Source organism: Pteronotus mesoamericanus, unplaced genomic scaffold (assembly GCF_021234165.1).
Source record: "Pteronotus mesoamericanus isolate MK-2021 breed Mesoamerican mustached bat unplaced genomic scaffold, CSHL_Meso_final contig_130, whole genome shotgun sequence".
Lineage (NCBI taxonomy): Eukaryota > Metazoa > Chordata > Mammalia > Chiroptera > Mormoopidae > Pteronotus > Pteronotus mesoamericanus.
The window spans coordinates 20593619-20606991 of NW_026555060.1; the positions used below are offsets into that span (position 1 = coordinate 20593619).

The 13373-nt window shown below is 40.7% G+C and overlaps 1 protein-coding gene across 2 annotated transcripts in view; it reads right to left on the bottom strand.

Annotated features, from left to right (window-relative positions):
* Window positions 1-12726, bottom strand: part of SLC39A12 (solute carrier family 39 member 12) — a 65567-nt gene extending 52841 nt beyond the window's left edge. For both annotated transcript variants that reach the window (XM_054590495.1, XM_054590485.1), the window contains exons 1-2: window positions 12466-12726; window positions 4399-4680 (exon numbers count right to left, since the gene is read on the bottom strand). In XM_054590495.1, the coding sequence (XP_054446470.1) occupies window positions 4399-4680; window positions 12466-12726 (543 nt within the window). The remainder of the gene's footprint in view (window positions 1-4398; window positions 4681-12465) is intronic.
* Window positions 12727-13373: the final 647 nt, after the last annotated feature.

The following is a 13373-nucleotide window of genomic DNA, read 5'->3' on the forward strand; positions in this document are numbered from 1 at the left end:
TAGGTATTGGATATGCAATGACAACTGAAACCAGAAGTATTCTCTTCCCCAGAGCTTAAAGTTTAGTATCACTAATAAAATAATAATGTAACCAAATATAAGTTGACAACTGTAGCAACAGCTTTGAAGCGAGGCACATGGTACAATGAAGGTAAAAACAGACAGCAACTCTATTCATTCAGGCAGGTCAAGGAAGGCTTCCTTGAGACTGTGACACACAGTTAGATCTGAAGGAAGTACAGGAAGGAATATTCCAGGCAAAAGGAACAGTGTGGACGAAGCTTCTGAGGAAGGAAAGAGTATGGCAAATATGAAGGGCTGGAAGGAGGGTAACAGCTGGAGCAGGTAGAGTGAGGGGAGCATGGTAAAAGCTGCAGATCTGTTGGCAGGTAATAGAGTTTGCCCCATATCCTAAAAAACAGGAAGCCAAAGGATGATTTTGAACAAGGGATGGAAATAGGAGGTATATGACTGGATTTCTGTTTTAATAAATCAATTTTGGCCACATGGTAGAGAATAAAAAGATTGGAAAGATACTCAGTGATTACTAGTTGTACAGTTAGAAAGCTATTGCAACAGGCCAGGCAGAAGATGGTAGTGATAGTAATGGAGAAAAGTAAACAGGTTAAGGACATCTTCAGGGGGTAACAGCAGTAGGACTTGGAGATGGATTAGATTTGAAAGGGAAAGAAATTTAGTTTTCTAAATTTTTAGTTGAGCAACGGATTGGCTAGAGATGCCATTCACTAACACATGGAGCAATACAAGAGGTCCCTGTCTCACCAGGTTATTCAGGACCTTGATTTTGGATATGTTAAGTGTGAGGTGCCTTTACAATATCCTTAAAAAATATATATGCTCTGTAGGGTACGTGGGTCTGGAATCCAGAAGAGAGTTCTAGAATGGAGATACACTCCTGTGAGTTAACAGTGTGTATAGATGTCCTAGCCTGGAGAATGCAAATGGAATGACAGGGAGCTGAGACAAGGCCTTAAGGAGCATTAATGCATAAGAACTGCCCAGAGAAACTAGAGCCTGCATAGGTGGAAATGGGGGCCAGAGAGAGGAAGGGAGAAAGAAAACTAGGAATGTGCAATGTTATACAAGCCGGAGTAGAGACTGTTTCAAGAGCTCCCTAAGCAACACCAAAGAAAGGACAGGTTCAGGAATAAAAAGAAGTCTTAGATTTTAATACAGAGCTTCAGGTGCCAGGGAGATATCCAATTGGATATTTCTGCTAGATTGGTGCATAAATGAGTCTACAGCTCAAAAGAAATATCTGGGTCAGCAGCAAAGTTGAAAGCAATCAGTATTTGGTTGTGCATGATGCTGTGAGAACATGTTGCTCAGCAAGAGCATGAAGAGTGAGCAGAGGCAAAACAGATGGTGGGGCCATGGAGGACACAAGATTGAAGAGATGGCACATCTCTTAAACAAGTATCCTCCAGAGAAACTTGATACAGAACAGCTAGACCAGTGAGAAGAAAACAAGGCTATGGATTGATGGAAATAGAAAAAAAAACCATGAAATATAGGATGACAGAAATCAATGAATAAAACACAGTTTCATGGAGGAAGAGCAGGACAAAAGTGTGAGAGCACAAAGCAGAACATAGATTGATGAGAAACAAAATGTAAGGAAACAAAGAATGAGAGAGAGCTCAGCTATAAGGAGAAGGAGAAAGGTTCATCAAAATAGGAATCAAGAGATTGTCGTGTCTATGTTGCATTCTTGTGACATAGGACGGGGTGAAAAGTGCCAATTGGATTTTTTTTTTTAAGTTTGTAATTGCTGAGCTTGGCAAGAGCATATTCATAGCTGTGGTGGAGAACAGAATGAAAGGCTGAGTGAGTAACCAAGCTTTCGATAAATTTGAAGAAGTAGCCAGAAGTTGCATGGATGAAAACAACAAGCTGAAATAACAGATATTATGAACCTCACAGAGGTGTGTGTTTTTCATGAAGACTGTAAGGAGTCGTAGTCTCAAAGTGACATTGAGGAGAAAGAATTCCAACCACTGTTTCCATCCCTAAAGTCCTTAGGGCATGGCCATGATGCTGGTCCTCCATATAAGAGGCAGGGCCAGTGGAGAACAGTACAGATTCCTCTTCATCTACCATGGAAATGGCAAACCATGGAAAGAACAGAGAGAGCAGTGAGCATTAAAAGATTGAGTCAGGAAGATAAAATAGAGTAGTTGGACAAAAAAATGAAGAAATGGAGAGATGTTTACCCTCTGGGCTGCTGGGGAGGATGGCTGGATTAGACTACTATGGTATAAAGTTGTTTCTCTTGGTGAGCTGGTTAAAACCCACCTGGAGCAGCTATTAGTGGTTTGACCTATGGAGGTTGAGTCCTGTGCAGACCAAGACCTAGAAATGCTAATCATAGTGGGCCTGGTCTGCCAGCACCTTCTGTGACCTTACAGCCTCTAGTTGGAGAGAGCAGCACCCTGCAATGAGGTGCCAGCAGGCCTCCTGTAAGAGTCTGGATTGACTGACTTCCGAAAGGAATCTCAGCCCAGGTGAAAGGGCTAAAAGACCCTTCTTGGGAACTGGAACAGTGGTTTCCTCCAGGACATAATTGATCTAAGTCATAGCAAAGGGTTTTGTCTCAATAAAAGCTCAATTCTCCTTCACTAAATAGATGAATAAAGTAGGTTCACAAGTAATATTGAATTATTTTATTCTGTCCTAGGAATGTTTAATCCTCTGAACACTTGGAAGCCCAGTTATGTGCAGTATGTTGGACCACCAGAAATCTGTATTAAGTATACACATATGACCTGCTTTTTAAGCTCTGGGTTCCCATTTTGATTTAATCTGCATCAAAAGACAGTAACAGATAGGATGACTAAAATCCTAGTGGATAATCTGCACTGATCCTCTATTGTATAGATATTGTAGTGAAGGTATTATATGTGGGAACACCTCCTTAGTTAAGCGAAAATACTGAATTATATAAAGAAATCCCATTTTCTCAATTGGAAATAAAAACAAAAATATATGTCCAAATTTTGAGATTCATGAACTTGTTAACTAAAGTGATGTAAAGTCCTTAGTAAAATGTTTTTCCATTTTTCCTGCCAATAACAAGAGAAATTAAACATTTAAGGCAAATTGGTGACATATTTGCTGGCCATTAAGCGGCAACATGACTATACTGTTACCTGTGAGCTCGTGTAAGACAGAATTAAGGGCAAAAGAATCAAATTCACTTACACATGTTGCTATAGCCTGAATGTTTATGTACCCCTCCCCCAAATTCATATGTTGAAATCCTAAACTCCAAGGTGATGATATTAGGAGGCGGGGCCTTTGGGAGGTGATGAGATCATGAGGGTGGAACCCTCATAAATGGGATTAGTTCTCTTATAAAATGGACCCAGAGAGCTTCCTGCCCCTTCCATTACGTGAGGATACAATGAGAAGATGGTATCTGTGAACCAGGAAAAGGTCCTCACCAGACACTGAATCTGCCCAGCTCCTTGATCTTGAGCTTCCCAACATCCAAAACTTTGAGAAATAAACTTCTGTTGTTTATAGTCATCCAGTTTATAGAAGCTCAAGTCAACTAAGACTCATGTCAATGAATATTTCAAGAGAAAAAAACATGTTTTCTCACACTCTTCAAAACGTGGCAGTGGCTCCTCAACTAGTTCTTTCAGAAAACATGCTTTTAAAAAACTTTCTTATGATCAGAGAACTTAAACTGCTTAAACGTCCCGACGCAAAGGGGAAAGCACGAAGGTAATGGGAAGGCCAGCATCTGTCGGGATAGTAACGAAGGCAAACAAGAGAGCAGGGCCTGCTCCCTAACAGTAGGAATTGTGAGTGAAGAAAAGCTCTTGAAGGGACCCCAGAGCATATGCAACAGGAATCAAAAGCCGCAAGAGAGATACTGTCTCATACATCATGCTTTTTGCAAGCTGCTTCTTTGGTGAAATAACTAATATATTCATCTCACTCAAACTGGTTCTGCTTTCCCCTTCCCTGGCCAGAAGGCAAGGTAAATAGACACAGTGCCCTAACCACTATTGGTCAGTCCTTGGAGATTGATCAAACGCCATAAGTCACACTTACTTTCATGCTCAGTGTGTGTTGTGGGGGTGGCACTCAGGAGAAGACAGCTACCCTGCCATCTGGCCTGCTCACCCCCCTACCCACCCACCCAACTTCTGACTCAAACTCATCTTACAATAATTACTCGCTACATTTCCCATTTCAATTCATTTTTTGATTATGTCACTTAATATCCATATCTAAAAGCTACAAATACTTACCTCTCTTAGAAGTCCTTAAATATCTTAGGAATAAATAACTGATTAAAAAAAAAAAAGGCTCCAAGGCTATGTCTCACTTAGCAGCGGAGCCAGTTAGCAATTTTGCCCTTCATACCTGGCTTCTAGAAGTGTTGAAGTGCTGCCTGGTGAAGGCCAAGATATCTTCTGTCTCGTTCTGTGAAAGGAAATAGGAGTCTTCATCCTGCCTGAGGCTGAGGAGGCTGTGTAGGTAAAATTTATACTCCTTATTACTCATGTTGAGCTTTGAAGAACAAATCTCCTCCTGGTGAATAATGTAATAGAGGAGGAGAAGAGAAACTCTCTGGACCACTTCCTCTCTGAGCTGATCTTCGAAACCTCCTCCAGCTATTAGCAACAGGGCATCTGGTTCAAAGCACTGAGCAAAAATGAAAAGCAAAAAACAAAGACAGAAACAGAAACAAAACTTAACAAATCATCCTAGAACACTAATGACCACCATTTCCATTGCTTATAACTGTATCAATAGGAGGGGAAAGTGGATAGGCCCAACAGCCAGATTCAAATAAGAAAGTCACAGTTGGACTTTTATGTTACAATGAAGCCCTCCCAGAAAGTTCTTATTCCCTAAGAGTGGTCCCTCTGTCTCCAACTACGGCACCACAACTTGTCCATTTGCTACCTTGAATACAACCAGCTGACCCTTCGACTTTGAAAGCAACAGCCCATCGCATTTAGAATGAAATCCAAGTTCTTTATAAGTTTCTCTTCAGTCTGGCAGCTGCCTAACCTACTTTCCCTACATTATTTTAGCTCCTCTCCACCTTTCTCACCAAACTTCTGCCCCTGTGATTTTTCTACCAACTCCACCAAGCTCTTTCGCATCATTTTTCAGGTCTTCTTGTTCTCCTCACTTCTCTGAGCTTAGTTTAAAGCTCATCCCTTATGGATGTCTCCAGGACATGCTGTCCAAAGTTGAAAGCCCCCACCAGCATCCCACGTTCTCCAGCACAGCATTGTTCAATACAAATAGAATGCAAGCCACAAAAGTAACCCATGCAAATCATTTTAAATTTTCTAGTAGTCATGTTTTAAAAAGTAAAAAGGAACTGGTGAAATTAATTTTAATAATATATTTTATTAAAACATTTATGTGCAAGATACAATCATTTCAACATGTATTAATACTCAAAAAGTTTTAAATCATCAATGAGCTATTTAACATTCTTTTGGTCGTCATAAATCTTTGAAATCTGGTGTGTATTCTAACTGCCCAGTGTATCTCAGCTCAGATGAGCCACATTTCAAGTGCCCGAGAGTTGCATGCAGCTAGTGGCAGATCTGGCATTCACCATGTTTTATTTTTTTCACAGCTCTAGAAATCTAAAACTACATTGTTTATGGGTTTCTTTCTCTCTCCCCTTGATGACAACTAGTCTATTTAGGCTGAATTTTGTCTGCTTTGTGCACAGTGCCGTCTTGACAGCTAGCACGATGCATGGCATTTATGAGGTATGAAAATGGAGAGCATGAATGCCATCTGCCTCTCTTTTAGCCTCTCTTTAACCAAAGAGAATTGCTAAAAGTGTTTCCATGATCCTTTATTTATTTCACAGCCTATAGACAGTCACTTGGCTTATCTAATCTGGAAAAAGAAGGTGTTTGAGGTAATGTGGTAGAACATTGAGGAAAAGACAGACACAGCGATTACTGAGGGGAAATTCTCCCAGCAAGACAGGAGCTGCCTTTCTTGACGGACAGTTGGGGAGCTCTGGGAATTCTCCCAGGACCCCCGAAGCAGCCCCTTACAGAGCACAAGCCTCACACTGAAGGCATCGAGAGATACAAGTCCTGAGCCCCAGAGGGATTTGTCCTACTGTAGGACCACTTGTATCTTTTTTTGATGAGGTATAATATGTAACATCACATTAGCTTCAGATGTACAAGATAATGATGATATGTGTGTGTGTGTGTGTGTGTGTGTGTGTGTGATTACCACAGTAAGTCTAGTTAACATCCATCACCATACATAGTTAAATTTTTTGTGTGTGATGAGACCTTTAAGGTCTCCCTTAGCAATTTTCAAACATACAGTATGGTAATATTTACTACAGTCACCATGCTGTACATTCCATCCCCAGGATTGATCTTGTAACTGGAAGTTTGTACCATTGACTACCATCATCCATTTTACCCACTTCCTCCCTATAATTACAGTATTATATTACTACATCTTTTAATCTACTCTCTGAGGCGGCAGTTTCAGTGGTTCTAATTCCATATCTGCTGTGCATCTCCCTGGGTAACATTTGACACAAAGTGTCTGAGTCACAAAGATACACGTCACCCATCTCTAAAGCAAAGCTCTAATCACATCTTCACAAGCCACACAGACTCCAGTCTCTCCCCAACTCAACTGCAAGGGACAAGAACTCAGCAAACAGAGGGGCAGGCTTCCCAATAAGACCAATGCTAAAAATGAATATTGAGCTCCATCACTGAAACCACAGTAATCTTTCTGTTCCCTAAGTAGCCCCCTAGAAAAGTCCATTGGCTGATTGCTGTTGGCAGCTATCACACCAAGACCCTAGAAGGTGAGTCAGTTGAAACAGGTAAAATAAAGCCATTATTTTTACCATATAACCCTCTGAAACCAAAGTATTGGTAGTATTAGGTACCATTTATTGGAAGCCATGTGTACAAGACAGTGTTAAGCTCTTATACATTTAGGCATTCCTCAGTCTATAAATCTAATTGGTCCTGGAAAAAGTGTCAGATAATGATTTTTTTGGATGGTGGGAACCTTATTACATTATTTTAAATGAAGAAAAAAGTCCACAACTTCTGTAAAAATCCACCAAATATTTCTGCATAATGTATTTAGAATACAATTACCCAATTATTTACTGTATAATGAATTAATAGGTACATTTATATGCAGTACTTGAGGATTCTGCACAAAAACAAGTATAAATTATATTTTCCTTCTGAGGGAGGTATACACACAGTATTTGTAAAAACTAAGCTTAAGAGAAGGGAAATAATATGCCTAAAGCCAAACAGCTAATGGCATTTTCCCAGTCATAATCCCTGTTCTGCCAAAGATAGATTTTATTGTGTTTTCTGCCGTGGAGAAGATAAGATGTTGGGCCCACCTATGTACTTGTTCTGAGCCCCTCATCCAGTAATTTTCTCTCCCTTCTGTTTGGTGGGAAGAAATTTGATCAATGAACAGGCTAGGGAACTGGTAAGGCCTCATATCTATCAATAAGAATATGCTACATTTTAGCTCCATCCCTCCACCCCCGAACTCCACTCCAACCCCATAACTGTAATCCTGCTCACTATCTATGAGTCTGTCTCTATTTTCTTGTTGGTTCATTAGATTCCACATGAGTGAAGTCATATGGTATTTGTCTTTCTCTGACTGGCTTATTCCACTTAGCGATAATATTTTCCAGATCCATCCATGCTGTCACAAAGGGAGGTTTTCCTCTTTTCTATGACCAAGTAGTATTCCATTGCGTGAATGTCCCATAGTTGTTTTATTCACTTACTTATTGATCGACACTTGGGCTGCTTCTATGTCTTGGCAATTGTAAATAATGCTGTAATGAACATAAGGGTGCTTATGTTCTTTCAAATTAGTGTTTTGGGTTCCTTCACATATATTCCCAGAAGCGGGATTGCTGGATCAAATGGCAGATGCATTTTTAATGGACATGGACATAGTATGGTGGTTGCAGGAGGGAGGGAGGTATAAGGGAGATAAATGGTTATGGCAAAAAATGCAATAAAAAATATTTACCTTTTAAGGAATAAGAAACCAGGCAGGACTGTGTTCTCCGCTGAAACCAGTACAGATGCTGCTGTAAATATGGTTGTAATTTACTTTCAGTGATATAAAGGAGAAAATCACTTTGCATAGAAAAAAAAATGCCATGACCAGAGGGTTGAATGAGGTCATGTTCATAGACTTTCAAGTGCTGCTCAGCTTGTTTGATGGAGCCAGGTAGGCAGGAAGAAGGGTGTCAAGAACAAGAGGAATAGGACTTCCATGAGGCCACCAGACCATGCACATGTGGACAGAGCTTGGTTGACAGCACAAAACAGTGTATGTGTCCACCCTTCATCCCACCTGAGGTGCTTGAGACCCCTGTCCATTCGTAGCTCCTCCTTAACACCCTTACTTTGTCTCTTCCTAGGGCTGGATGTGGCACAGGGCAGCAGAGAATTGCGTAAGATCTGTAACCCTGAAGATGGTCTCTCCAGAAATGCTTTGTAAAAGCATACAACTTGGAAAGTAAGTTGGTTTCTGACTTTGAACAGTTTTAAAGAGTTGTGGAGGCAGCTCATTTTGTCTGATTAGAGATTTTGGTCATCTTGAATAAACAGGTGTTACTTATCCCTTGCTTTAATTTTTTGAGGCCTGCTGAAAGGAAGCTTGACTGTGAATCAAATGACTGTGGGATGAAAGCTTTATGCTCTTTTATGATATTTGAATCTTAGACAAATTCCCTTAATTCAGAAGGTAGCAGCTTGAGGAAAGTCTGTAGGGCACATCAGAAGAGCTGATGTATGGAAATATGAATTCTCGTCTGAGCATGGATGTGACAAAAAGCACTATGGGGAGCGAGTTGTGAGGGGGTGAGAATTTTCAGCTCATCACCACAGTTTTAGCTAAAGTTTTTGCAGAGGCTCATTTAAGTCTGGGAGAAGATGTTTAGTAAAATTTTGCAAACACTGGCACTGCATATGCTTCAAGATCTGTCCAAAGCTCTCACTCTAGTGTAATAGTTCTTTGTTAAGAAGAATGGGCTCATTCAGGAATAATTTGTTGATTTCTCTTTTACTCTTGTCAGGTGGAGGCATAAGGTTTAAAGGGAAAGCACAGATTCTGGGAATTAGTTCTAAAATTTTTATAAACTTTGGGAAGAGACTGGTTAAAATGTGAGAAGCCCTCCTTACTAAGCTAAATGGACCACTCAGATATTAGGCAGTAATTTTCTGCCTCACTCTAATTTCAGCTTCACTCGTTGTTTGTCTGCCAGATAAGAGCCTCAAGATCAAAAGCTATGTGAAATCCTTCTGCATGAATAAAGCAGTTGTCAAATCTGCAGGATAAACTTGAAGGATTTTAGACCAAAAGATGTTTAGAATTTGATTTGGGATTATGAGTAAACCCACTGACCTCTTTTAAATTCTTGGCTTTTTATAAGGTATTTTGTGGTGGGGGTTGGGAGGGTACTAACAATTGACTGTAAAATACAAGAGGGAAATTGTAGTTCAAGTTCCTCCTACACAAAGATCAGGATGGATGTCAGCTGATGGCAGGCACTAGCTTTTTGTGGGTCTGCTCTAGATTTCATGGCATTTCTGACTGCCAGAAAGAAAAGTCTTAGCTGAGAAGAGTTAAGATAGACTTGTTAGATAAACAAGATAAAGCTTGATGCTTTTTACACTTTTTGCCTGACAGTTACAACAAAAGGAGGGAGGGGTGTGAATTAAATGCAGAGCCTTAAAGCTGCCGTTCTCTTCCCTGAACTGGTCTGAGAACTGCCTGGAGACTTCGGTTAGAGACCCCAAGCCCCCGGGACAGTTGAGGAGGACCGGGCGCCAGCAGGAGGGGGGGCCGAGGAATGTCTCCTGTCTCAGCAGCACTGCGGGTCCTTTGCAAACACTGCTTCGGTGTCCCTGGGAAAGGACGACTGGACACTTCCATGAGGTACAGGAAGTGTAAGGGGGCAAGCAGTGTCCGAGCTCATTGAAACGCAGCCATGTGTTCCTCACAGAGAGCAGCCTGAGGAAGGAATCTCTGCCTAGGTCACGCGGAGGAGGAAGTTGAAGTTGTGCAAGTCCTAACAGCTAGAAGTTGCCAGAACACTGCTGACCGACTCCAGACCCCACCAGGTTCTTTTCCCTTCACCACACCTGTAACCCACATACGGTCGTGGTTCTCATTATTACTGAAGTGAAATTTATCCTTTGGAGTCACTTAATCCCTCATTAAATTCATCAAAACTCCATCCTAACCCTTCTCATTAAGAAAAGAAAAGGCCCCGCTCGGGCAAGACTACCCATTTTCTAAAGCTGCAGCCTGAATAAATTTATTTTGAAAAGCACAGTGCTCTCAAATGTTTCAGATTAATTTTTAAAAGACTTCAGTTTTTACCTGGACCCAAAATAAAATTGAGAATTTTTTTTTTTTTTTGCATCCTCACTTTCCTCTTTTTTCAGATGTTTGGGGATATGAACTCACGCCTTTTCCTCTTTTCACCACAAAATTTCTAATACAAATGCTGCCTCTCAGTGGACGAAGTCCCTAAAAAAGGCAACAAGATCAGGTTCCTTATTTTTAAGAAGATGATTATCCAATTCATTAGCCACCATGCAAAATATTAGAAAATGCCATTGATACCTGGGAAAAAGTACTTAAAAATGACAACTGAAGCCTGTGATTTGCACCAGGACATGGGTATTTGTGAAATCAACAGGACACTGTTTCTTTCTGACTTTTTATGGATGGCACGGGGAGATGGCGTGGCTCCTTGCTTATGGGGATTCGGGTGACCTGCGGTCTTCTGAGCAGGCTAATCTGAGATTTGCCTCTCTCTCTCACTCTCTCTCTCTCTCTCTTTCAAAATCTCAAGCTCTTCCAAAGAAAAAAAGAAATAGCAGCAGCAAGAGGGAAAAACTATTAGAGACAGTGTTTCACTTCCTAAGAATGGAACTAAATCAAACGGAAGCTGACTTGGCCAAATTCTCAATAATGTCACAGAAACCAGAAAGTGCAAAAACAACTCCTCCTCCCCCCAAAACTGGAGAACAATTTTGCATGTTTACATTCCCCCAAGCTAACCTAATATTCAACCAGCCTTAAAAAGGCACGTCATGTCATTAGAGAACATTTCCCTGAAGCAAATTCTCAGAGGATACTAATAAGATATGACTCCTAGTTATTTCCAGTGGGAAGTATTATGTTGCTATATATAAAAATTAATGTCATCACAGATGAGCTGCCTATTAGAACACATGTTTTCTCTGGGAACCCTTGGGAATAGTACCAGTTATTGAATTATTTATTGTTTGTGCAAAACAGAGAAAAATTCTATGAGCAAGACCCTTTCGTCATGAAAAAAAGCAAAACACTTGTTCAGAAACGTTTCCCCTAGAACCAACCAGGATTGAGAACGTCTGCCCAAATTTATTTTAGGGGGCACTTATTTGCTTCTCTTACTGATTTTTTTTTTTTTTTTTGGCATCTTCATTTATTTATTTATTTGTGGGTTCATTCTGAAAAATCTCATGGGTCAGGAAAGCAATGGCGAAGCATGGTTTTGTCTGGGGTCATTTAAAGACATGGGTTCTTACCTCTTGTCCTGTCCTGTCCATCCCCCAGCCATGCCACCCACCTACCCACCCGAACAGGGACATTTTCATTTCACATTAATGCTGATTTTACATTAAAGTGGACTGAAGAAATTTTAAAAAATCCTATCCTAGGCAAGTTTAATCACAGTCTCTGGAAGAAGCAGCCCCCACATGGCTATTTAGTGAAATCTGCCCAGGTGACGCGGATGTGCAGCCAGGGACTGTGCCACTTGGTAGACTAGGGAAAGGCTGGGGATGGGGACTCAGGGGCCCTGGGTCTCATTTTAGCTTTACCCATGGCACTTCCATTCCCAGCGCAGGTTCCTTATTTTTAAGAAGATGATTATCCAATTCATTAGCCACCATGCAAAATATTAGAAAATGCCATTGATACCTGGGAAAAAGTACTTAAAAATTCAACATTAGACAAACATCCAATCACTAATTTTATGCCTCAGAAAGAGCATCTAGCTAACCTATGATGTGCGAGTTCACTGCAAACTCACAAAAGGGATAGGTAAATAAGAAAAAAGAGAAAACAAAATTCATATGCACAAGTCAATACCTCCCAACCTGCAGAAGGGTTGTAGAAAGGCTTACAAAACATTGCCATTTTAATAAAAAAGAAAATTCCCCCTGTCTTTAAATGTAATATGCAGAAGGCAGAATGATCTTTTGTCTCCCAAACATGGTAGTCATTGTGCCATGGTACACTACACACTTGGGTACTGGAAGGTTTACCTTGATTGTGCTTTCCCAAAGTAAATGGCTAGAGAATCCATTGCTCTCTTTTAACTTGCCCCAGTACCTGATCCCATTCTGTGGCACTAACCAGATTGCAGTCTCCTTGCATTCCATTTGTCCTCCGTGGGCAGCCAGTTTTCTCTAACAGTATTTTGATGAGGCTTCTTGAGTGGTTCAGGGGTGGGTGGTCGCCAGCAGAGAGAACTCGGAGTACTTCCATCAATTGGCCAGGACTCCAAGTGCCGCTGCTGTCCTGGGTGGAAGGTTTCTCTGTCACAGTAGAGGGAACAAGGCTGAAGAGAAGGAACAATGGCAGGCAGAAGACTAAGAGCCTTGTCCAGAAGCACATTTCCACTCTTCCTTTACCTTGAGTCTGTCTTGGATGGAGTAGGCGGGTTAGTGTTCACGGTGTGAAATGGTAACCAAAGGAATTTCTGTGGTGAAGGGGGAAAATAAAGTCTTTAATTATTGCGCCTGCAACATATTTGAAAGGATTCATTAATGGGGTGGCTAAGCTGATTTGCAATGACAAGCTGTTTGTGAACAACAGGGGGCTGTAGGTCATTTATAACCCCAAATGGCCAGAAACTATCGTGGTTGTAGACCTTCAAACTGTAGGAAAGCCAAGAATTTTGATATATTGCCTCTCTCTGAACTAAACCTAGAGTCAAAAATTAAGAATACATTTTTCTGTCCATTATTCTGGCGGTATAAGTCATCGGACCAGGGAAAAGAAACATCCTCATTTTGTCTCCTTGTTAAGTAAAACTCTCAGTGGTTTGTGGTCCCTATTGCTGAAATAAATAAAACAAAAGGGAAAATAAATTTCAATAATTACCAATGTCATGTTGAGTTAGAAGGTTTTTGACAAAGAAGGATACCAGAAGAAAAATAGTAACATTCAGAAAACACTGGTTAGTTTTTAGATTTTAGTGTATTAAAAGTACAAATGATATCTTTAAAAAAAGAGCCCTGGCCAGGTGGCTCAGATAGAGC